General features: G+C 35.4%; 1 protein-coding gene across 1 annotated transcript; it reads right to left on the reverse strand.

The window, feature by feature from the left end:
• Positions 1 to 445: 445 nt before the first annotated feature.
• Positions 446 to 6,694, reverse strand: LOC149818725 (luminal-binding protein 5-like). Its single transcript, XM_089986509.1, has 8 exons — positions 6,597 to 6,694; positions 4,019 to 4,286; positions 3,588 to 3,802; positions 3,064 to 3,306; positions 2,378 to 2,857; positions 2,024 to 2,178; positions 1,600 to 1,682; positions 446 to 1,184 (listed from the first exon to the last, which is right to left on the reverse strand). The coding sequence occupies exons 1-8, from the start codon at positions 6,652 to 6,654 to the stop codon at positions 692 to 694; spliced, it is 1,995 nt and encodes a 664-aa protein (XP_089842635.1). The 5' UTR covers positions 6,655 to 6,694; the 3' UTR covers positions 446 to 691.
• Between the last annotated feature and the right edge of the window lie 16,447 nt (positions 6,695 to 23,141).

Consider the following 23,141-nt stretch of genomic DNA (forward strand, 5'->3'; position numbering starts at 1 on the left):
AAGTGAAAGCAACATCGGGCTCACAGTAGCGGTTGGCTTCCAACGGTGGCACGGCGATGGAGGCTATGGTGGTCAGTGACAGGGGCTTTCGATGGTAGCACAACGGTTGGCTTCCGACTGATCACGACGATAGCGCAGCTCCGACCGATCTGCAAATAGGAAAGGATCCGAAAGGAGGAGGAGCTTGCACGGGGAGATAGAAGGGGAGAAAAATCAGGCTGCGTGAGAGGGGAGGTAAACAAAAATGAGAAAAAGAGGTTTACGTTAGAGTTTATCGAGGAGAGGGAAGGGCGGGGGAAAGTGTCAGTCCATCCCCGCAGGGATGGATTTTAACCTTCATCCCTGCCTCCATCCCCGGTCCAAACGGGGCGAGGTGAGGCCCCGCTTTCCCCGATCCACTGCCATTTAGGAGAAGCTAGTGCACGTCACCTTGGGGCTCTTCAAGTTCAAATCTCAATGGTATCTTTGTATAACGGGCAGAAGTCTGCCTAAGAGAGAGAGGCGTCCATTTTAAGCATCACTAACACACGGACACGGACGTAGAACAGTAAAAGTGAATGTCACCGAAAAAAAAAAATCCCCAAAGAAGAAAAAGCATATTTTTCTCAAAAAAATAAATAAAAAATCAACGGACTCTTCGTGATTTCCCCTCTCCATGCCTTGTAAAAAAGAAAGAAAGAAAGCAACAAATCTAAAGCTCCTCGTGCGAGTCATCGTGGTCATCATCACCAGTGGGTGGGCCGCCAGATCTCTGATAGACCTTTGTGATAATGGGGTTGCACACGGCCTCCACCTCCTTCAGCTTCTCCTCGTAGTCCTCCTTCTCAGCGCTCTGGTTGTCGTCGAGCCACTCGAGAGCCTCCTTGACTGCTGCCTCCACCTTCTCCTTCTCCTCTGCCTCCATCTTTTCCCCAAGCTTGTCCTTGTCGTTGATGGTGTTCTTCATGTTGTAGACGTAGGTCTCCAAGCTGTTGCGTGCGTCGATCTTCTCCTTCACCTTCTTGTCCTCCTCTGCAAACTCCTCAGCCTCCGTGACCATCCGCTCGATCTCTTCCTGGCTCAGCCTACCCTTGTCATTCGTGATGGTGATTTTCTCCGACTTTCCGGTGCCCTTGTCTTCTGCCTTGACGTTCAGGATACCATTGGCGTCGACTTCAAATGTGACCTCAATTTGAGGGACACCCCTGAAACACACATGGATGGGTGTTAACATTCAGATGCATGCTTCTTTCTTGGAACAACGTATGAAGCAAAAACAGAAAAAACATAAACGCATCAAAATATCAGTTTTACATCTAAAGCATGTCACAAAATTTGGATGCCAAAACCCTAGAAAAGATAGAACCCCGGCAACAGAAAGAAGACGAAATATGTAAAACCCTTTAGCTATCCATCCATAAGCAGTGGAACAACAGTTTCAAGGAAAAAATGAAAGAGCAAACTCATTTCTATTGCAGACCGAAAAAAGAAAAACACATTGCTAAGCGAATAGCAGTGTTTTGGTTTGTTATTTATTTTTACTTCTGACAAGATGGAACAAAGGTTACAAGCATGAAGAGTATTATGATCAGCACGACAAAATCTTCCAATATGATATACCTGGGGGCTGGAGGAATCCCAGAAAGATCAAATTTTCCAAGCTGCCTGCAGTCTTTTGTAAGACTTCTTTCACCCTCAAACACCTGCAACAAAATAGATGAACACCCCAGATCAATAAGAACCGCAAAGATGCACGATCATAGCATAGCTAAATTATTTCAAGACAATGCACTAATTAAAAGAACGTAGTTGGTCTTCAAGATAAAGTAATGAAAGAGCGCAGGATCCAGAACTCCATCATCACTGCTGTAATCACATACTAGTTTTCAACTCAATGATTGACAACGACGGCCACACACAACCACTTCTTAGCTAAGCACTATGGAATATGGGTCCAAACACCTCCTCCTACAACTTTATCATCTATTTTAATTCTTGCACATTTAAAATGTAAATTAACTCTACTGGAAACTTCAAATGATACCTGAATGGAGACAGTGGTCTGTTGGTCCTGGTATGTTGTGAAGACTTGAGATTTCTTGGTTGGGATGACCGTGTTCCTTGGAATCAACTTTGTCATCACTCCACCAACAGTTTCAATACCGAGAGTGAGGGGGGCCACGTCCAAAAGAAGGATATCTGCAGGCCAACAACTGCCGTTAGCTTTGTCTTTCCAGTGAAACGTACAGTAACACAGACAGATTTGTCAACCAGAAACACACACACACACACACACAGAGAGAGAGAGAGAGAGAGAGAGAGAGAGAGAGAGAGAGAGAGAGAGAGAGAGAGAGAGAGAGAGAGAGAGAGAGAGAGAGAGAGAGAGAGAGAGAGAGACCTTTAGTTTCTTCACCCCCTTCTCCACTAAGAATGCTTCCTTGAACAGCTGCACCATAGGCCACAGCCTCATCTGGGTTGACACCCTTGTTGGGCTCTTTCCCCTCAAAGAAGTCCTTGAGAAGCTGTTGAACCTTTGGGATCCTAGTGCTTCCACCAACAAGAACAATTTCATCAATCTGGTTCTTTTCCAATCCAGCGTCCTCCATTGCCTTCTTCACAGGACCCATGGTCTTCCGGAAGAGGTCATTGTTCAGCTCTTCAAAGCGAGCACGGGTCAATGGCTCAGACAAGTCCAAGCCATCATGCAGAGACTCAATCTCAACCCGGACCTGGTGCTGATTGCTCAGTGCTCTCTTGGCACGCTCACATTCCCTCCTCAGTTTCCCAAGAGCTCTGTTGTCCCTGCTAATGTCCTTTCCGTGCTTCTTCTTTATCAATTTAATGAAGTACTCCATGATTCGCTGATCGAAATCCTCACCTAAGACGAATTAGATTTAGGACTTTCTCAACAACATTAAAGTACAAAGGTAAGAACAAAAGCATGAAATGAAGTTTACTCGAAACAAATATGCCCACACAAATGCATTCAACTCGAAAATAGGTTATTCAACCAAAGAAAAGTCCATTATACAGATCAACATTCATGACACATTTACAGGAAGTTGATAGTCAAGATGTCCATACCTCCAAGATGCGTGTCTCCGTGTGTTGCCAAAACCTCAAAAACACCATTGTCAATGGTCAAGATACTGACATCAAAAGTACCACCACCAAGGTCGAACACAAGGATGTTTTTCTCTCCTCCCTTCTTGTCCAGGCCATAGGCAATTGCTGCAGCAGTAGGCTCATTAATGATACGAGCCACATTTAGTCCAGCAATAACGCCAGCGTCCTTGGTTGCCTGCCTCTGTGCATCATTGAAGTATGCTGCAAGAAAGTGTAAGAACGAAGTTGGAAACCTAAAGCTATAAATCTCGAAAAAGAAAATATGAGTTGAAAAGTGACTCAACTTCCCACATCAGCTATAGACATCACTCAGCATGCTGGTGGATGAGTCATTTATCCAGACCAAGATGGTTAGTTACCAACAAAAGAATAAAGTCATATTGGTCCAATTAAGTAGAGTTTCAAGTCCAACACAACCTTATAATCCAGTTCAAAGCCAACACACAAGCATTAAAGAACTAGCCAAGGCATTTTCTCTTTACCAGGAACTGTCACAACAGCATCTTTAATCTTCTTTCCCAAGAATGCTTCAGCGGTCTCTTTCATCTTAGTCAAAATCATCGCACTGATTTCCTCAGGGCTAAATACCTTTGTCTCTCCATCCTTAATCTTGACTTGTATGTATGGTTTCCCATCCTTGTTCACAATTTTGTACGGAACAAGTTTCATGTCATTTTGGACCTCCTTGTCCTCAAACCTGGCAGATAACCATGTCTTTAGTCACGGAACATACTCATGTGAACTGCTCACAAACATGACCAGGAAAATAAAAATTTGACCACTATTGTGATACGGGCAAATAAATGCTGTAGAAATTCTAGTTGTAGGCAATAACACAAGATTCCTTAATGCTGACTTTGACAACAGCAATGTCGTAAAAATGTTTAGAAGATATTAAAAAAAAAAATCTTACTTTCTACCAATCAATCTCTTGACATCAAAAATAGTCCTCTCGGCATTTACAGCTGCTTGGTTCTTAGCAGCCTCACCGATCAGTCTCTCTGTATCTGTAAAAGCCACCCAGGATGGAGTAATCCTATTTCCTTGATCATTGGCAATGATTTCCACATGGCCATTCTTGTAAACACCAACACAAGAGTATGTTGTTCCAAGGTCGATACCAATAACTGTTCCCAACTTGCTAGCCTCTTCTTTCGCAATCACAAATGCAAAAAGACATCCTGATGAAAATAAATTGCAACAAATTAAATACAGTTTTCATCCTTATCGAACTTGAAATGAAAGAGTGGCAAAACATCAACCATAAGATGCTTGATCTGAAAAACAAAAATTAGTCATAATCCAGTCCAATTTAAATGAACATGTCAAAATTTTACAGAAGTGAACAATTGTTCTGACAGTAGGGAAAAGAAAAGTCTACAGGTTTTGCACATCTTCTCTGAATTGTACTAATAGGATGACACACACACAAAAATGATGACACTTCAGGGAAGCAGATATTCCACAAACTTGACATCTGATCGGCAAGAAGAGAAAAGAAAAGAGCATAAAAAAATTTAAAAACAGATTAAAATCTGAAACAATTAAGAAGAATCAATCTCAGCACTTGGGCCTTCTTTGCCCAGTTGATTTTTATCAGTACCAACTTCATGCAAGTCAGGACCAACTCGATTCAACTTATCACACCAATTCTGAAACCACAACCTGCAGTCAAAACTTGGGCAGCTCAGTTACAAGGTCAGTTGGTACCCGGCTCACTGCAACTTAGCACCAAAACAGCTCAACTGGCATATCTAGTCTAAAATCATGGGTCTGTGAGAACCCAGATGAGACTAATCTCTTACTGGATTATGCTACATAGCACAAGAGTATATGGTTTGGCTCAAGTTGAGTCATGCACACAAGGAACCAACACTTCTTCAAAAATACCTCAAACGTTTCCATTAGTTCTCAATAGGCCACCTTGATTGGAGGCTACATTTCATGTTAAGGTGTTAAGCACACAAGCACTACAACAAAAAGATAAATTATAATAAATAATGTAAGAGAAGCAGTATAACGAAGTTGTACTCAAATAATTGGGTCAAAATCCAATCTAATACTGTAAAGAAAAACAAGAATTCTTACAAATTATTATCCAAACAGAAGCATAGATATGTTTCCAGCATCTCTATCTATATGCTAAGAACCTGCCGTTCTAAAAACATGCTTCTATTCCTATACAGACTGCTTGGCCTATCTCAGAAAGGGAAGGCTGTTAATGACTTGTAAATAATGTGATCGCTCCTCCACATGAGTCCAGCTTTTAGATTGCTACTGTACGTGGATGTGAAATTGACAAACAATGCACATCCTAAACTGACTCTTATCCAATAATTGAATGAATACCGATTACAATTGCCACCACCACCACCACCACCACAACAACAACAAGATAAAAGGTCTTTCACAATATTACACAGACAAACTTCAAGAAGACACTTTGCCATATCAAAATAACAAATAGCTGGACATATCCATCCAAAGAATCCGTGTCCACCATGAACCCTAGGGGGAGTTTGGATTCACCCGTACATCCAATTCCAGAAAAGTAGGAACTGCCTGGATATTGCATTATATTCAGAATGAAATTATACTAGCACATCTAATTCAACTGCATAAATGCTTGCATCAGAGCACATCACTAGAAATACTACGAGAGCAAATAATTGACAAACTCGGGCCTCTTCTTCATAACCCCACATCCCTAAGTTTGCTAATGGTACCAAAGTTCTCTATATTCCCACCAATAATCAAACTCAACGCGATAAAGAGTAGCATAAATAAGTAACGAACATCTATCCTTAGTAGCCAGTCCCAGGAAGACCTTACTCAAGAGACAAAAACTCAACTCGGATTTTTTTTTCATTCTGGATCCGTAGCTTATTAATGGCGAAATCCGCGCTAGCTCAACCAAATGACCAATAAAAACTGCTTATAACTTAGATTTTCCCAGAAAACTTGCCAATAAAGTGAAAATGAAAATCAGAAACCAGATCAATCTTGATATTATTCCAAAAAAGGCATCCATAAATCTTAGAGCTCAGATTTCGCTCTCGAAAAGAAAAAAAGGCAAGATAAATAGTGACAAAACGGAAAAAATGCCAAAAAACGTAAAATCTCTCAACAAATAAGAGGACAACGAAACCCAAAATCAAGCTCGATCTGCTTCTCGCTGCCGTTGCATACACAAAAAGAAACCCTAACAAACAAAAACAGGAGACCGAAACTAATTTAGTAAGAAACAACTTCTGAAACATACGTAAACCTCTCACTGATCACTCGAATCTCGCATTTCCTATACCAAATAAATCGCTTGTGCATCAAATAATAGACCGAGAAACCACAAAAACCCTAATTCGGTACAATCTGATTGAAAAAAAACAACGAGAATGGGAAAAAGCCCATTTCTACGATAAATAGAGTAACAGAAAATAACTACGGATAATAACCACCAGAAAAACGAAAAAAAAGTGGAAAAAACGACGTACCTAGAGATAAAATGACCAAGAAACAAAGGGTATGAAGATTCCTTCGAGATCGATCCATGGTTCTCTTAGACGAGATCTAAGCCTTCTCTCACTCTAAGAAGAAGGGAGGGAAGCCGAGGCCGTTTATTATAAACTCGCCACTGATACGAAATAGGACCAATGGGAGTGAGGAGAGCGTTTTTCGAACCAATCACGCGCGAGCTTCTGTTGAGACGTTGGCTCACCGTCAGATGGAGGGCCCATGACGTCATCGGAAGCCCCCAGATCTTCCGGATTCTTTATCGGGAGTTTCAGACCGGTGACAAAGAAGCAATTTGCCCTCCACTTTTTTCTAAAAATTACTGAAAAAGCCTTTTAATCAAAGTCCGGGTCCGGATCCAAGAGGTCTGGATCTTGGCATGGTGACTATAGAGAGGGTATGACTGGATAATAAGGATGTAAATGGTTTGGATTCGGATCGGATGTGGCCAGTACCATATTTGACTAATCGGATTAGGATGCAGTGGACCGGGGGAAAACCGAACCCGCTTCATTGGGCGGAGAGGGAGGACATAAAACTGGGAATGGACCGATGGAGGTGAAAATAAAAACAGGTGCGGGGATGAAAGTTGGGATGGACTTGCAGTTTCTCCCAATCTGCCCCGTTCTTGATTTCTGTTAGTAAAATAATTTAAATACCCTTAGTTATTTAATAAAATTACATATAATTCATATATATATTCCTAATATTAAACAAGGATGAAGATCCGGAAACAAACATCTCCGTGGAGTTCTTCCACCCTGCCCAGCCAGAGAACAATCGGATTTCTGGGATCATGCAAGGCCTACATTTAGGAATGAAAATGGGTCAGATCCAGGATAGAAGTTTTGAAATTTTTTGCTGTTTCAGATCCGATTCTGATCTGAATACCCATGTACCCATGTATTTAGCTGTTCCGGATCCAAACTGTTTGCATCCCTACCTGTATTTATTATAGCTTAATGAGATGGTAAGCTTTATAAGTTATTGTATTGGTCAATTCTAGTATAGGTATCGACCCTTAATCAATTTTCAAAATGGTTCAAGTAATCAGCCGATTCCATTCTGACCTGAATCAGCCAATTTCCAACGAGCAGATGACATGTGTCAGTAAAAACATTAAAAAAATATTTTTAATATTTTTTAAGTATTTTTTGAAAATCTTTGTTTGCTCATGATAATCACATAATATATATATATATATATATATATATATATATATATATATATATATATATGTACATATACTTATTTATGAGTTAATATTTGGTTTTATTGAAGGCACCAAATTACATGGAACTATCCAGTTGAAAATCATAGCTTTATCAACTCAATGTGACCACATGGATGTGTTCAGTAAGGTAAGGTATGTTGGCTCCTTATCAAACCTTTAATGGTGTTATTTGGATCTAAAAATATGATTTTTTGAGACGTAATTTTAGTGTATTGTGGACGGTTAATTTTTTATTCCCTTAAAAACCTCTTATGTGTCACAATCATATTATTCAAAACTCATTTGATTAAACATTATAGATTGCATCCAATAGATTTAACTTACAAAACAAAATTACAAAACCTATAATTTTCAAATCAATAATTCCATATAATTTTGTGCCTTCAATAGCACCAAATATTAACCCCTTATTTATTTATTGCTAGTTAATGAGCGTACATGAGCAAAGTCTAGTTGAGCCTAACACTCATTGTTCATGTTTGGCTTGCTGCACTTATTTTACAAGCTAGAAACAAAGTCAATTCATGAACATCTTTTTTTTATTTTTATATTTACACAGGAAAACCACACCCAGGATCAGAGACCTAACTGCATTGGCTATGCTTTTGGCGTACTTACAATCACTCTGCCCCCAAGGATGAACACATTTTCTTGTTTCCCAGCCCTTAATATGACATGCTTGATTGATCTAAGTTGGCTAGGTCTTTGTCATGTTCAGTCGATTCTAGACTTACAGTTCTGAAAACCAGGTAGGGGTGTCAACGGGCCTGGTTTACCTGGATCCAACATGAACCAAACCCTATAGGGTCCGGACTAGAAGGTCTGATTAATACATGGACCTGGGTATAGTTTGTGAAATTTTATACCAAACCCGAACCCGACCTGAGTTCCGATTAAGACCCACAAAATTTCAATGTGAAAATGATAAAAAATATGGTTTTACGGGGTATGGTCCAGGTTTGGGTCATGTATTTTTTATCGGGTTCAGGTATGGTTTTTCTTATAATGGACCCGATTAAACCTGAGTCCATACTTGATACTATACCCAAAAATCTGGTCCAAGCCTGATTCCAGCTGGGTCTGAACCAAACCCGACCCATTGACATCCCTATAACCAAGCCAGACTGGATTGTTTTTATTTTGGTGGTAAGGATAAGGTACCCAGTATGGGAAAGTGCGAATGTGTGACGACCTAGGGTGGTGCACATTGTTTCGGTGGATACGGATCCTTGAAATAAGGTCCAAGTTAATGTTGAAATGGAATAACTATGTGATTAATTGGATTGTTTTTTATTCTAAACATAATTTTGTATCATGTGTGTATTCAGATTTGAATGAATTAAATATGAACATTTTGTACTTTTTTAACTGCAAAAAAAGTTTAGTATGCTCTTCTACATTTTGGGTCTGAATTAACCTCTAAAGCATCTAATTCATTCGGATTTGGACTTGGACTTGTTTTAAGTTTGAATCAAACAAAATTAGCCTCATATCTGATCCATTGGAACTTGCATGATAAGATATTAACCTCAAGGGTGTTACCAACCAGGGCCTAGCAATGTGTGGTCAGTGATGAACTATTTTTTCCTTGGACTATACCTAGGGGTGTCAATGGGTCGGGTAGGGTCCAGGTATGATGATAAATGATAAGACCCGATTAAGACCAGGATTCAAACCTGAAGGTCGGATTAATACATGGACCCAGGTATAGTTTGTGAAATTTTATACCAAACCCAAACCCAATCCGAGTTTCGATTAAGACCTATAAATCTTTAATATAAAAATGATAAAAAAATATGGTTTCACCAAGTATGGTCCGCGTCGGGTTCATGTAGTTCTTATTGGGTCCGGGTATGATTTTTCTTATAATGGACCCAATTAGACTTGGGTACAGACTAGATACCATACCCAAAATTTGGGTCCAAATTTGGTTCCACCTAAGTCCAAACCAAACCCGACCCATTGACACCCATACCTCTCTCTCTCTCTCTCTCTCTCTCTATATATATATATATATATATATATATATATATATATATATATATTAGTAATGCTACATTGCTTAGAGAGCACCTACACCCACTTACTAGAAATCATAGTTGTAGGCTGCATCTTTTTAATTAGACCTTATAGATTAACTTAAAACTATTTATTTGATAGTAATTGAATTTTGGATCATGTTTTCTGGTCATCAAAATAGGTTTTTTAAGTCATGGAATTTTAGTAGATTATGAACCGTTGATGTAACACCTTAATTTTTAAAACCAAAATTTTAGAGATTTTTTTATTTATAAATCTCTTTACATGATTTTCAAGAACACAACAAAAACTTCTTTTAAATACGATTCAAGCCTTGGGAGGGTTACATATACAACATACACATAAAAAACTAGAATAACTAAATCAAACTATTATAGTATTACACAAATTAAATACTAGTCTCACGAATTATCAGAGTTTATAGGACTTAATAAAACAACTAAATGATAAAATATCAAGCCCTCTCAATCGCCTAAAGAACTATGACCCTTTTGACGCCGCTACGAGCTTACTGTCATTACTCTCTAGCCTACTCATTACCTTAAATATTAAAAGTAGAAGCATTAAACTCCAACCTCAGCAGGTAACACCAAAACACATGAACATAAATATATTTCAATTACAGAAATAAGCATTGACACATTTTAAGATAACATTTAAATCATGCAACATAACATATCAGAATTAAGCATGATTTACTTTTGCACAATCAATCATGTTTGCATTCATATTTTCAAAACAAATATGCCATAATGCATCATGCCAATGAACTAGCAATTCATGCATAAACTGAAATATTACAATGATTCAATTCTTAATTCTTTTGTTCCTCTTTTTCTTGCCCTAAAGGTACATTATTGGGTTCCTAACTTTGTTTTAACCAATCCAAATAAAAGGTTTATTATGTCATGTATTTTATTAACTTCATTGAATTGAAGAATCTATAACCTTTCACGAAGGTTTCACTGGAGCGATCTGTGACCGAGAAAAACTCTTAGTGGTCTATCACAAAATCGATTCCTAATATGCAGAGATTCTAGATATATCACCTAGGACATCAGGTAGTTTGAGCACTCTACGATCGGAGACTGGGGACCAAAGGATACACCATTGCCCTAAAAAAACAACAATGGTCAATTGGTCGTGTATACCACCACTATCTTTAAAGTGGTTCATGTTTCACTGGACATGGTTTGAATGAGTCATGTGTGTTATTTAATTATTAAGCTCATCAATTAAACTTCACGTGCTCACAACACACACTCGGACTCACAAGGCTAATCTCCACACGAGATCTCGTAACACAAGTCTGTTCTGACTTATTCAAATAACTCACAATTTATAACATGAACACGGTCTCCACAAAGTAATTATGTAATTATGTAATTATGTACATGAATATATTTTCTTTCCTTGACGTACTACAAGCACCCATAGATTCTGCCGAACCCAAGCTCACACCTAAGTCACGCACATGCTTATCGCTCTTAAGTAGCAATTTCAACAACTTAAAAGACTACACAACGTTGATTTAACTTTTGCCCAAATATTTTTTGGATATGGTGCTGTAGTGGCTGTACCACTAATGAAAAATTAAATTGTGCAGGTACTATTGAACAAATAGGGTTGATCTTGTAGAACCATGCATGCATAGTGCATTAATTTTTTTTCGAGTTTGCTGCTCATGGTGCATATATTTTCTCGTACTCTGAGGCTAGCTGCTTTAACTACTCGGGAAATTCTAGGCTTAAAAGGTCTGCTATGAATTTGGCCAACAGACTCAAGGTTGCTACAATTTTAACTTGATTAACTTCCATCAATATCCTGCAATTCAAAAGGTCTGCACTAATTACAACTCATAGGGTTAACTGCTATTAACTCTAGGCTTAAAAGGTCTGCACTTATTACTCGTTAATTATTTAAAAGTTAGTTTCTTTGATGGTTAAGGTTTACTTATGGAGCATTTGGATTTTATTTAAAGCTTAACAAAATTTATGATGTGGATTCTGATCATGTTTGCATGAAAATCAAACGTAGGGGACCGTTTCTGAGTACCGCGTATAACTGACATGCATAATGCCTTTCAAATATTATCAGTGAACTTTTAAATTTGGCACTAGAAGTGAGTCTCGTCAATTGCTGCCCTCGATCTGTATTTTGTGGTGTGATGTGGATTCTCACCCTCTCCTCACTAGACTCTCTCTCTCTTCTCTACCTACACGAGTCACGAGAAGAGGAAAGCGGCGGGGAAATTCCGGAGAAGAGGGAATTCCCGGAAAATTCTGGTACCATGTTCAATTGTTTCTTGTCTTTGTCCAACCTCTAGATCCATCATGGATGATCCTATTACTTGTTTTGGAGTCTATTTTATTTTGACTTGAGTCAAGGACTCGTCTCAAACTGAAAAATAACTTTTGAAAGTTCTTTTGCTTTCATTTTTATAAATAGAACCATTTTGATAAGCCATGTTATTTTTTCTTTGAAAATCTCTAGAAAACCTTTATGTTGGCTTTTAGAATCACATATATCCTTAAATTAGGCAGATATGTTCATTCTCATTCTGCATATAGATTGACTAGGGTCTTAAGATTGGACATTTATTAGCTTGCTGGTACTTTTCTTCTTCTTCTTTTTTCCCATTTCCCTAGGAGTGAGCAATTGGAGTGATTTCATATTTATTATTATTATTGTTATTATGGTTTATGGCTGATGTGAAGGTGGGAAATTTTGAAAGGATTTAGAGGGCAGAATGAGCTATGGATTGTGGTCAAAATGGTGTGTAAAGATTTACTGCCCTTAGAGGAGATATTTGCGATCTGATCATATATAGCTTCTTGGTATGCAATAGATTTTGTATTAGATTATGGAGGAAGGCATGAGAAAAAAGGAAATACACAAAGTTGTGAACCATAGTCACATCACCAGTTTCATGATAATCTTAACAAAGGCTTTGGAAAAAATTTAAAAAGTTGGTTCTCAAGAAAATCGTTAGGATTTAAAGGAATTTGAAATTGAACACTGTTTTAAGGACTTCATAAAGAAAATATTGTGATAATGTTACAGATTATGCTAGAAATTAATTTTTGGCGTTTTTAAAATTTGTGTTATTGCAGTCTTCTGCTTTTGAGTAAAAGCTTTACAAAGCAAAATAAATTCAATAAGAACTCTCTTTGAGAGCACAAGGAGACTGGGGAGAGTATTTTAGACTATCTGATCTAAGCAGGTTGGATGGTGGGCACTCATCCACAGCCATCTGCACGGATGGCTGTTCGCATATATATATATATATATATATATATATATATATATATATATATATATATATAGTAACTAAAATATGTTTACCAACCAAATATGTTTACTGGTATGAACCAAGATTTTCTTAGTTTTTTTTACTTTTTTCTGAAAATTTCACTGAACGTATGTGATTTAGATGCTTAATTTTATATAAATAAACTCTTGGGTTATCCAATTACGATGTATAAGAAGGATCTTTTAAGGGTTGAAAATCAACAACTTAGAATTTTCATAAATATTCAAGCATAAAAATTCACATTTCTTGATCAAATTACGATGATCCAACAGTCGATTCCTAGCAAATGGACCGAACTCATCTGCTGGTTAGATTTGCAAAAGAACCCTATGAAAATCTTACTTCATACCAGCAAAGATATTTGGTTGGTAAAAATATTTCAGTTTATATATATATATATATATATAAGCCTTGATGTCCCTTTTCTGCCTCCATCCATTGCTTTGTGGACTATGTATATAACAGATCCAAGAGGTATCCAAAATTACCATAAAGCAAATGGAAATTGGAAGCACAATACACGTGTGTGCTTATAAGATACTTGACTATGTTGCAAAACTATTTATCTTGCCTTTGTTTTGAACTTTGAATTGTTCATTGTAAATTGGTGATCAAGATACATAGATCGTTGTAAACTGCAAGTATAATCTATACATTTTGAAATTTGGGGAATGCACCGGTTGGGATAATTTTGGAAAGGGGGTGTTTACTTTTCTGAATTCAAACATGCTGGTTGGAGTATATGAAACGATGTTTGGCATCCTGAGTGTGATGAATATGTAGGGTTGAACTTAGCGATCTTTTGTTCTTGGTCTGTTTAAGGTCTTACTATTTGTCAGGATCTATTGATTCTTGCTTTATCTTTTTTTCCTTTAGATATTTCTTATTTAGAGGACATGTAATCTCATGCAGACATACAAGTGTTTGCAGTGCTTTCCTGAATTAATGAAATCTCTCTCTCTCTCTCTCTCTATATATATATATATATATGAAATCGGAAGGTCCAAAATTTACAATCAACGATGATTGGATGACTCCCATTCTCCAATGCTTGAGCATCTCATCGATCAGACCTCATATATTTGTTCTTTATAATTTATTTAGTAAGAAATATGCTTTACATGTAGACTTTACAACATATAGGCATGTTTTTCGAAACTTGAAAAATCGATGGCTCACAATGCATTTAAAACTTTACAACACAAGCTATTGTGGGCTGTTGATTTTTGGACCTTCCTTTTTAGTGCTTTTAAAAAACACATCTACACATCAAAAATTCATAAAACAAAACATGTGGCTCACTAAATGAATGATAAAAATCCAATATGTAAAGTCCAATTGATGAAAAACTCGGCCGTTACCATTGATTATATATATATATAACCGAGGAAGGAACCAACTGATTTATGTTAACGAGGCATCTCTCTTTTTGTAGAAATGAAGTTGAAAGACCATTGTTACTATTATAACCGATAGTACAATATCCTTTGTAATTAAAACTCCTGATGCATTTATATTTTAATATAACTGAGTGGTGTTTTAGAATTCATGTCTTTTATTGTGTTTTCCTCCCTGTTTACCTTTTTATGGTTTGTTTCAATAAAAGATTTTGAGATTTGGGCTTGAGTTTGTATAAAAATACTTGGGCCCCATATATATATTTTGGAAACTTACATGACTTGATTGGAATCCAGTTCCACCTGTCGATGAAGCAACATGGCAGTCACTTATCATTGAGGAGGAACGACCTGTGCTTGTAGAGTTCTGGGCACCATGGTGTGGACCCTGCCGAATGATCGACCATGTGATAAGTGAGTTGGCCGTACAGTATGCAGGCAAACTTAAGTTCCCCAAGACCACTCTTACCCCCAGCATTGAGAAGTTCCTGCCTTAATTGATCATGATCCACCCTTTTCTCTGTAAGAAGCTAGTTTCCTTCATTGCATGTTTTTATGTTGTAATATGTTGACTTTTAGGCCATCTGCTTGCATATAGCTCTCTAGCTTTACTGTAAATATGTATAAAGGCTGCAATTCTCTGCTCTTTGTCTCACCATCCATTCCTGCTCTGCATTTTTTGAATTTTTCTCAGCTGAAACCTTCAACAGGTTTTTAGTTTATATGAACTTTAGATATTGGCTTGACACTGTTTTCAGAAGTGAGATTAGTTAATCCTAGCCACATGACTTGGACCATCTCTCTGCTAGAATCAAGTTATGCTCTGGGCTCTGGGTTTGCCTACTTCATTGTCTAAATTGACCTACTCAGCAACTTGAGGGCTCGATCGCATGAGTCTATTTGCTTCCCAGGGTTATGTTCTTTTCCATAGACAACACTTGCTAGGGGCTATACATGGGGATTTTTTGAGCTGTTCTAGCCTCCACCTTGGGCTTGATTCACGGAACTGGTAGATATAAACAAGTAGATATTTTTTTTCAAATAAATAAAAAGTGCTAGAAAATAGTTTTTCAAATATTTTAATGTTATTTAATATTCCATAACATGTGTTGGCTGCTGGTTAAAAGTTGGCCAATTCATTTTCGCATTCAGGTGAGAATCGGTATCGGGTTGATTCACCCAAGTTGTTGGCCAAAAGATTGGATGGCCGATACAATTTTGACAACATTGGAGCTGAGAAATGCTAGGCTGGTGCCCGCCATGGCTCAAGTACAGCCGGTAGGGACCGAATGTGATGGCTGGCTAGATTCAGAGCTCTTGCATGGGGCCTTCTCTATCAGGTGTGAACTCTTAACTATTTTCATGTGAATTTTGTCATTAGGCCTTGAATATGTGGCTTGAGGTTTGTTGCACAATCTTTTACCAAATGGGCATGCATCGAATTTGGGGCCCGTTTCGACGAGGTTTATTGCACAATCTTTTACCACAATTTTGCCCTCTCTTTTTGTTGATATTATGATGATAATGAATATCTTCTCATCTCATCCTTAAAGAGATGACCCCCTATTGAAACAGAACTATGCCCCTTAAAATCTCTCAACAATTACAAGTGGTATAAAACAAAAAAAATGATTGTACTGTCCTTGCAAAATGGGTTCCTGAAATACCTACAATTTTTTGCATATTGAAAATCATTGATTCTTGACTTTTTAAGGATATTTTTGGCCTTCGTACATGTGAACTTGTTGTGGTTCATGCGATATATAACCACGATATAGGAAGTTCATAACCTTTCAATAAAAAAAGAGATTCTGAGCACATATGCAAATACATCATGACATTCACAAATACAGTACGATCTTCATGAATATAACTTGCGAACCTTAAGTACATACTCCTTAAAAAGCTTCGCAAATATGTGTGACATTCACAAATATCGGTTGCGAATGTCCTTGACCTTTAGACTCTGATTTGACATCCGCAAATACAATATGACTTTCACAAATATACTACAACCTTTGAGAAGAAAACCTACAAATCTCTGTTAACTAAATATTGCTTGAGGAGGTTTGCAAATGTCTGTTGACATTCAAAAATACCTATTACGAATGTCTCTGACTTTTGCACTCATTCGACATCTGCAAATACAATATGACCTTCGCAAATATAGTATGACATTCACGAAGAAAACTTGTGAATCTTCTTTAACTAAATACTATTTGAGGAGGTTCGCAAATGTATGATGACATTCACAAATACCTGTTGTGAATGTCCTAACTCATTTGCAGACGTTCTTGTGACGTTCACAATATGATTCACGAACATCCTCTGTATATGCAAATCTTGTACCTCATTTGCAGACTTTTCAAACACTCACACATTGGACATGAGAATTACAAATTTTCTCAAGACTTTAATGCAAATCTTCCCATGTTTTTATGAACGTCCGAACGGGCATTACATGAAAAACTTTATTTTTTCAAAAGCAATGGTTTACATTTTAGATTTTTTTTCTGCATAAACTAGGGTTTCTTGTTGTCCCTAAACTCCTTTTCCCCACTGTGTTTTCCTTGTCAAATTTGTTTGATGATTTTCTAGCGAGTATTTTCAATGACTATTTTCTGGCAAATTTTTTTAGTGCTATTGCTTTTTCTTTATTGCACGATGACACTTTATCATTGACTTTTTGAGTGTATGGGACATTATCAGTGGTGAGATATTTTGGTGACACATCTTTAATGGCTGAAACAATTATTTTTTAATTTTTTTACATGATTATGTTATTTAAACTTAATATTGGTATGCATTAGTTATTTTGTAAAAGAATTGCATGGTTCTCAAGTTATTTTTGCATGTTCAATAACATATTTTGTTTTTTTAATTCATTTTCATGTGAGTGTTTCTTGCATTGTTTTGGTAATTTGGTATGCCTTCGTTTTCATGTTTTTGTTTATCTTATGTGGTCATGGGATTTACACTACATCAAATTTGTATTTAGTGCATTGATCATTAAATTTTTTTATTTTTGGGAAGCGTATTAATAAAAAATTTTCTCATTAAATTTATTGAATATAATTGTTTTTAAGAAGTGATTGATGGATTATGAACATTATAATACTTATGAGCCTACACTTTTTCATAAAACCCCTTATGAGAAAATTTATGAGTTTCTGAAAGTTGGCAAAATGTTCTTGGTCCTATTCTATTTTACCAAATTGAAACCATATTGAACCAATCAATGTGATAATCTTTTTTGTTTTTATTATTTAATTTTCTATTTAGTATAAATTATTTTTTATCCCTATCGTTTCATGATCATCAAATATTATATATATTGCTATTAAGATTGGTCTCTTGCTTATCTGATTGTATTATATATAAAAAGAAAAACACAAAAAAAAAGTATAAAAGTGAACCTTTTGTCTACATTTTAATGCATATCTATTACCAGCTTCATCTTCCTTGTAAGCTTTTATTTTTATATGGCATATTCATCTTGCGAACACAAGATAAAAAATAAACTAAAAAGACATCTTGCAATGCATATGATTGTTAGTTGCTATGAAAATGATTTTTCAATCACCATTGTATCCATTTTTTTTATAGAAAATTTTTATGTATTGATTATCAAATGACGATTAATTTCTATTATGGAGTACAGAGAGACCTAACACATGGATAGAGAGGAAACCTGTTTTGTGGCAAAACAAAAATTCTAGATTATAAACTTTGTATTTTGAAGAGTTTCTACTTAAATTTGGATTTTAAATTTTAAGCTTTGAATTTGGATTTGAATTCTAAATAAATTTTGTATTGTAAATTTCAAACATCGAACAAAATTTGAATTGTGAGTTTAGACTTTAATTGGAATTATGGGTTTAGATCAGAATTTTAGATTTGAATTGTAATTTTGGGATTGAATCAAAATTTACATTATGAATATGAATTCAAAATCATTTTTGAATTTAAATTGTGTTTCATTTTGAATTTGAAATATGAATTTATATCAAAATTTTAATTTTAAGTTTTATGTTTTCCTATGAATTTGAAAGTGTTTATAATTTGAATTAAGAGTTTGGGTTTAAAATTGAATTCTTACTTTATATTTTTAATTTGAATTTGAATTTCAAGGTTTATAATATTAGGATTCATTTTGGGGTTTATTATGAATTTAAGTTTCTAAGAGTTTTTTAATTTGATTGTGAAGCATGTTTGTAATATTGGAATTCAATGATTAATTTATCATATATGGGTGTGGATTAAATTTGGGTGTTATATTTAATAATTAAATTATGATATTTAACTGATTTTGTGCAATTTTTTTAAACTCTAATGCTATTAATTTTCGGATATGAATCACTAGATAGTTTCTGCATTTTATATTGGATTCAAACTTGTATGATTGGACTCATTCTAGAAGACTCAGGCTGAGATTGATGTTTTATGTTAGATCCATGTTTAAATTTAGATAAGATTCAATCTATTTGTGCTTCTTAATTACATGTAAAACACATGTTTTTAACTCACTTAGAAACCACACACTACCAAATATCATTCATACCACATTGATTTACTTTGGGTTGAAATTCGAATTTGAATTTACTACTTAAAATTCAGATGCAGATTTGAATCAACTTGATCTATGTCATATCCAATCCCTTCGTACCACTAGCCATAAACTTGGTCATGTTTTAGTTGATTCTAAGGTGCAAATGGATTAGACATGAGCTAGAAATGCTTGATCCAAATATGAATCCAAAATGTGCAGAATAATTTGAAACTAGATTCAAAAGAGATCCAACAAAGTGAAATTGTATCTGAGTAAAAAATTAATATGATTTTCAAAGTTGTCATACCATATCTATTCACCTCAACCCAAGTAGCTTATTTGTGATAAAAGTAAAGAAAATAATAATTTCAATACCAGAAAACAATAAGCGCTATCAAAGTTTTTATAAAAGTAAAGAATGATTAAAAATTCTTTTTTGTTTGCATCATTAATAAAAGTCGAATGAGTAATCATAATTCATCTATATAAAGACAAAGATAGATGATACTGCTCTCACTCACCTTGTGGTATATACAATATTCACATTGGTTTATATAATGATCTACAAAAAATAAGTCAATATTTGCATTATCCAAAAGAATTACGTAAGCTGCATACCTTGTAGGATTGTTAAATAGTTTCAACAACTTCTAATTGTAGTATATAAATATCTTCCTTTAAAATTATCCTCAAGGAAAATAGTTTCAGCATACTTTGTGTGCAACTTGAGATCATTGAGACAATAAAATTTGAAAATTTGAAGAGATGTAAATTGTACATTTTGAAGAATGCCTCATCATAAATTTTGTCTTACTAAATGAGATTTTTTATATGTAATAATTATCTTTATGTTGCATGGTGACTCCCTAGGGGCAAGGAGTAAGCCCACAGAGTTTTACGCAGATAGAGCAATGACTATAAGTATGATGGTCAGAGTCATCGTGGGTAGGTCGTTGACTCTGCGGGCGGTTTCTCCGTGTAAATATCAAAAAAATAATTGTATTTATGTTTCAACACACATATGCCAAAGTATATCTTTTTAATTCATCAAATAATCATACATTATTATATTGGTGTAGTTATGAGCATTCTTCATTGCATCCAACTACTTCTTTACTATTAAGTAAATTCATAAACCTATCACATATACCATACTCGTTTAAACTTATCTATATATCATAAAATAACTTGTAGATCATTATAAATTCTCACTAACCCTTATGGAGATTCTTACACATCCAACTAAATATTTTGTCTATTAAAATTATAAATATCATTCTAAAAAATAAATTGCTCTAAATTCAAATAATTCATAATATTCTACATAATAAACTTGCAAAATTTATAAATCTCTTATTTTATTTTAATGAAATTAAATCAAATATAATCATGACATCTATAAACCCACAAATTCTTAACGTGAAGCTTTTTGTAACTTTAAAATTTAAGAAAAAATATTAGTGATATTTTTTATATGCAAGGAATTATTTCAAATTTTAAGATAAATGACATTATCCAAATCATCTCATCTCTTGATAAACGGATGCATTGAAACATGATAAGAATATAAACAATTAAAGATCTTTTTATTATACACCATAATTTGATTTCTTATATTATCACATTTATGAAAAAAATGATTTATAACGAACCAACACGGTTCTTAGTGATGCAAGAATTTTAATGTTGTAAATCTGCTATATTTGATATATGAATTATCTATTTTCCCAAAAGATACATATACTAATTTGCTATTCATGACAAGATCTAATTTTATCGTATTATACAAATACAAGAACATCAATAAGGGTTATATGAAAAAATATTTGACAAAAGAATTTCATATATTGCATAATCCAAATAATTCTTTACTTTTTTTTTTGATAGAGAAAGCTGGGGTTAGGCATACGCTTACTAGTTATACAACCATACCATTTGGGGTTCGAACTTGTAACGTCCTAACACAAGGTGACATGCACTAACTGCTCTTGCTAGACAAGTAGAGCTCCCGTTATAATTCTTTGCTTATTCTTATGATGTATATGAAAATTATGTTATCCATGACTTTGTCTTGAGCAAATTGCTAGTGTTATATATACCAGAAAACATATGTCAATTTCAATCACATGTAAGTTTTTGAATCAAAACTTTTAACATGATTAAAAAAGGAAAAATAAAACCAAGAGAACAAATAATTGTTAAATTGGATCTAAATAAATAATCAAGTTGTATTTTTATAAGACATCATAACATGTAAAGCATAATTGTGAAATAAAAATTCTAATAGGACAATTATCCAACTTAGTTTACTTTGCATAAATTTTGTGTTGGTATTGATCACATGCAATACTAGAACAACAATTCAAGAACATAATCACAACAATATTTGAATATCCATGAATTTAATAAAAAGGTATTCCAGCCTATATAAAATTTTCAACAATTCTAGCTTTTGTGAAATAAATTCACCTTTTTCTTTTTGTATTATGACATCTTTTGAGGAAAAAGGGTTAAATCTATACATCCTAAAGGATAAACACAAGCAAATATTCTCCGACCTCATTCTTCTATTTTGCAAGCTTTGCCATCTCCGATCTCATTCTTCTACCTAAGCATGCCAACAAGGAGGACATCAGAGACTTCAGGTCAATATCCATATTCAGATTTGTATATAAGATAATCACAAAGGTACTGGCCACCGACTTCAAAACGATCCTTAGCAAAATCATTGAACAAGCATAGAAGGATTTTCTGCTGGGACGTCGGATACAAGAAGCCATTATACTTGCAAATGAAGGGCTACATGATATGAGCCATTCAGGTTGTCCATGTTTTATGCTGAAATGCCTTCAACTCTATATCGTGGAATTTTTTGTTGGGAAACCTAACAAACATGGGCTGCGGCTAGAAATGGCTATCTTGGATTAAGAGTTTGACCTCTTGCGCCGAGGTAACCACTTGTGTCAATGGTGTTCATGGGGAGTTTTTTAAAACCCATTGTGGGCTTTGCTAGGGTAGCCCAATGTCTGTACTCCTTTTTAATGTTGCTCTTGCAGGTTTATTTGTCTGCTTAAGCCTTGTTTGTTTCATGCCACTTACATGAGAGAATAATGAGTTGGCAACCTGATGTAATCCTTTATCATCATGAATGAAACAAACATCAAATCATCGTGGTTGAAAAGTGCCATGCCCACGCAAGTGGGCCCCCGTTGTTTTTACCACCAACCAACTTTCACATGGGCTGAGCTGAGAGTAGTTTTTAGAAATAAATGCCTATTCCTACTTAAATCCTTTCCTTTACATGGGAATGAAACAAACAGTCAAGGACTTAAGCAAGCTTGGAGCAATGGCTTCATTAGCCTAGTAAGGCACCATAGGTTCGCCTATTCTTTACGCTGATGATATTCTGCTGTTTAGGGAGGCATAGCAGATTACTAGACTGGTAGTGATCCTGCACTCTCTCTCTCTACTATCTGGAATCAAAATTAATGAAACTGTATGGCGATACTGGATCATAACAACATGGTGGATGACATGGTTGGAAAGGAACACAAGGATCTTTCGCAACGATGCATCCTCACTGATGTCTTCTTCATGATCTCCGAACGGCGACCCACTTCAAATGTTTATTTGCTAAGGCCATTATTCAAAACATTTCTCCACTTCTTTCACTTATTGTTGGTCGAGTCCTCTTCAACTGCAATGTGTGCTTGATTTTACATTAATAAACTTTTCATTAAAAAAATGTTTGATTTGTGCTTCCAAAGTTATTTTTTGATAAGAGAACATAGTTGATGCGATGAACAAGCATGATCATAGTCTTTGAATTCTAGTAGATCTATTTTAGCTTTGATATTAGAGTTGCCTCAATATATGAACATGATTTGTCTCCAAACAAAGACTATGTAATGAACAAGCATAATCATAGTCTTTGATACTTTAGCATTGATATTAGATCCAACCCAATATATGAACATGAATGGTCTCCCAACA

This window comes from Nuphar pumila, chromosome 13, assembly GCF_984573655.1.
Source record: "Nuphar pumila chromosome 13, dmNupPumi1.hap1.1, whole genome shotgun sequence".
Lineage (NCBI taxonomy): Eukaryota > Viridiplantae > Streptophyta > Magnoliopsida > Nymphaeales > Nymphaeaceae > Nuphar > Nuphar pumila.

Coding starts and splice junctions, on each gene's coding strand:
- LOC149818725 (XM_089986509.1), bottom strand. CDS start 6,654: ATGGATCGATCTCGAAGGAATCTTCATACCCTTTGTTTCTTGGTCATT. Junction 4,287..6,596: donor CTTGGTCATTTTATCTCTAG/GTACGTCGTTTT, acceptor TATTTTCATCAG/GATGTCTTTTTGCATTTGTG. Junction 2,179..2,377: donor AGGGGGTGAAGAAACTAAAG/GTCTCTCTCTCT, acceptor GTTGGCCTGCAG/ATATCCTTCTTTTGGACGTG.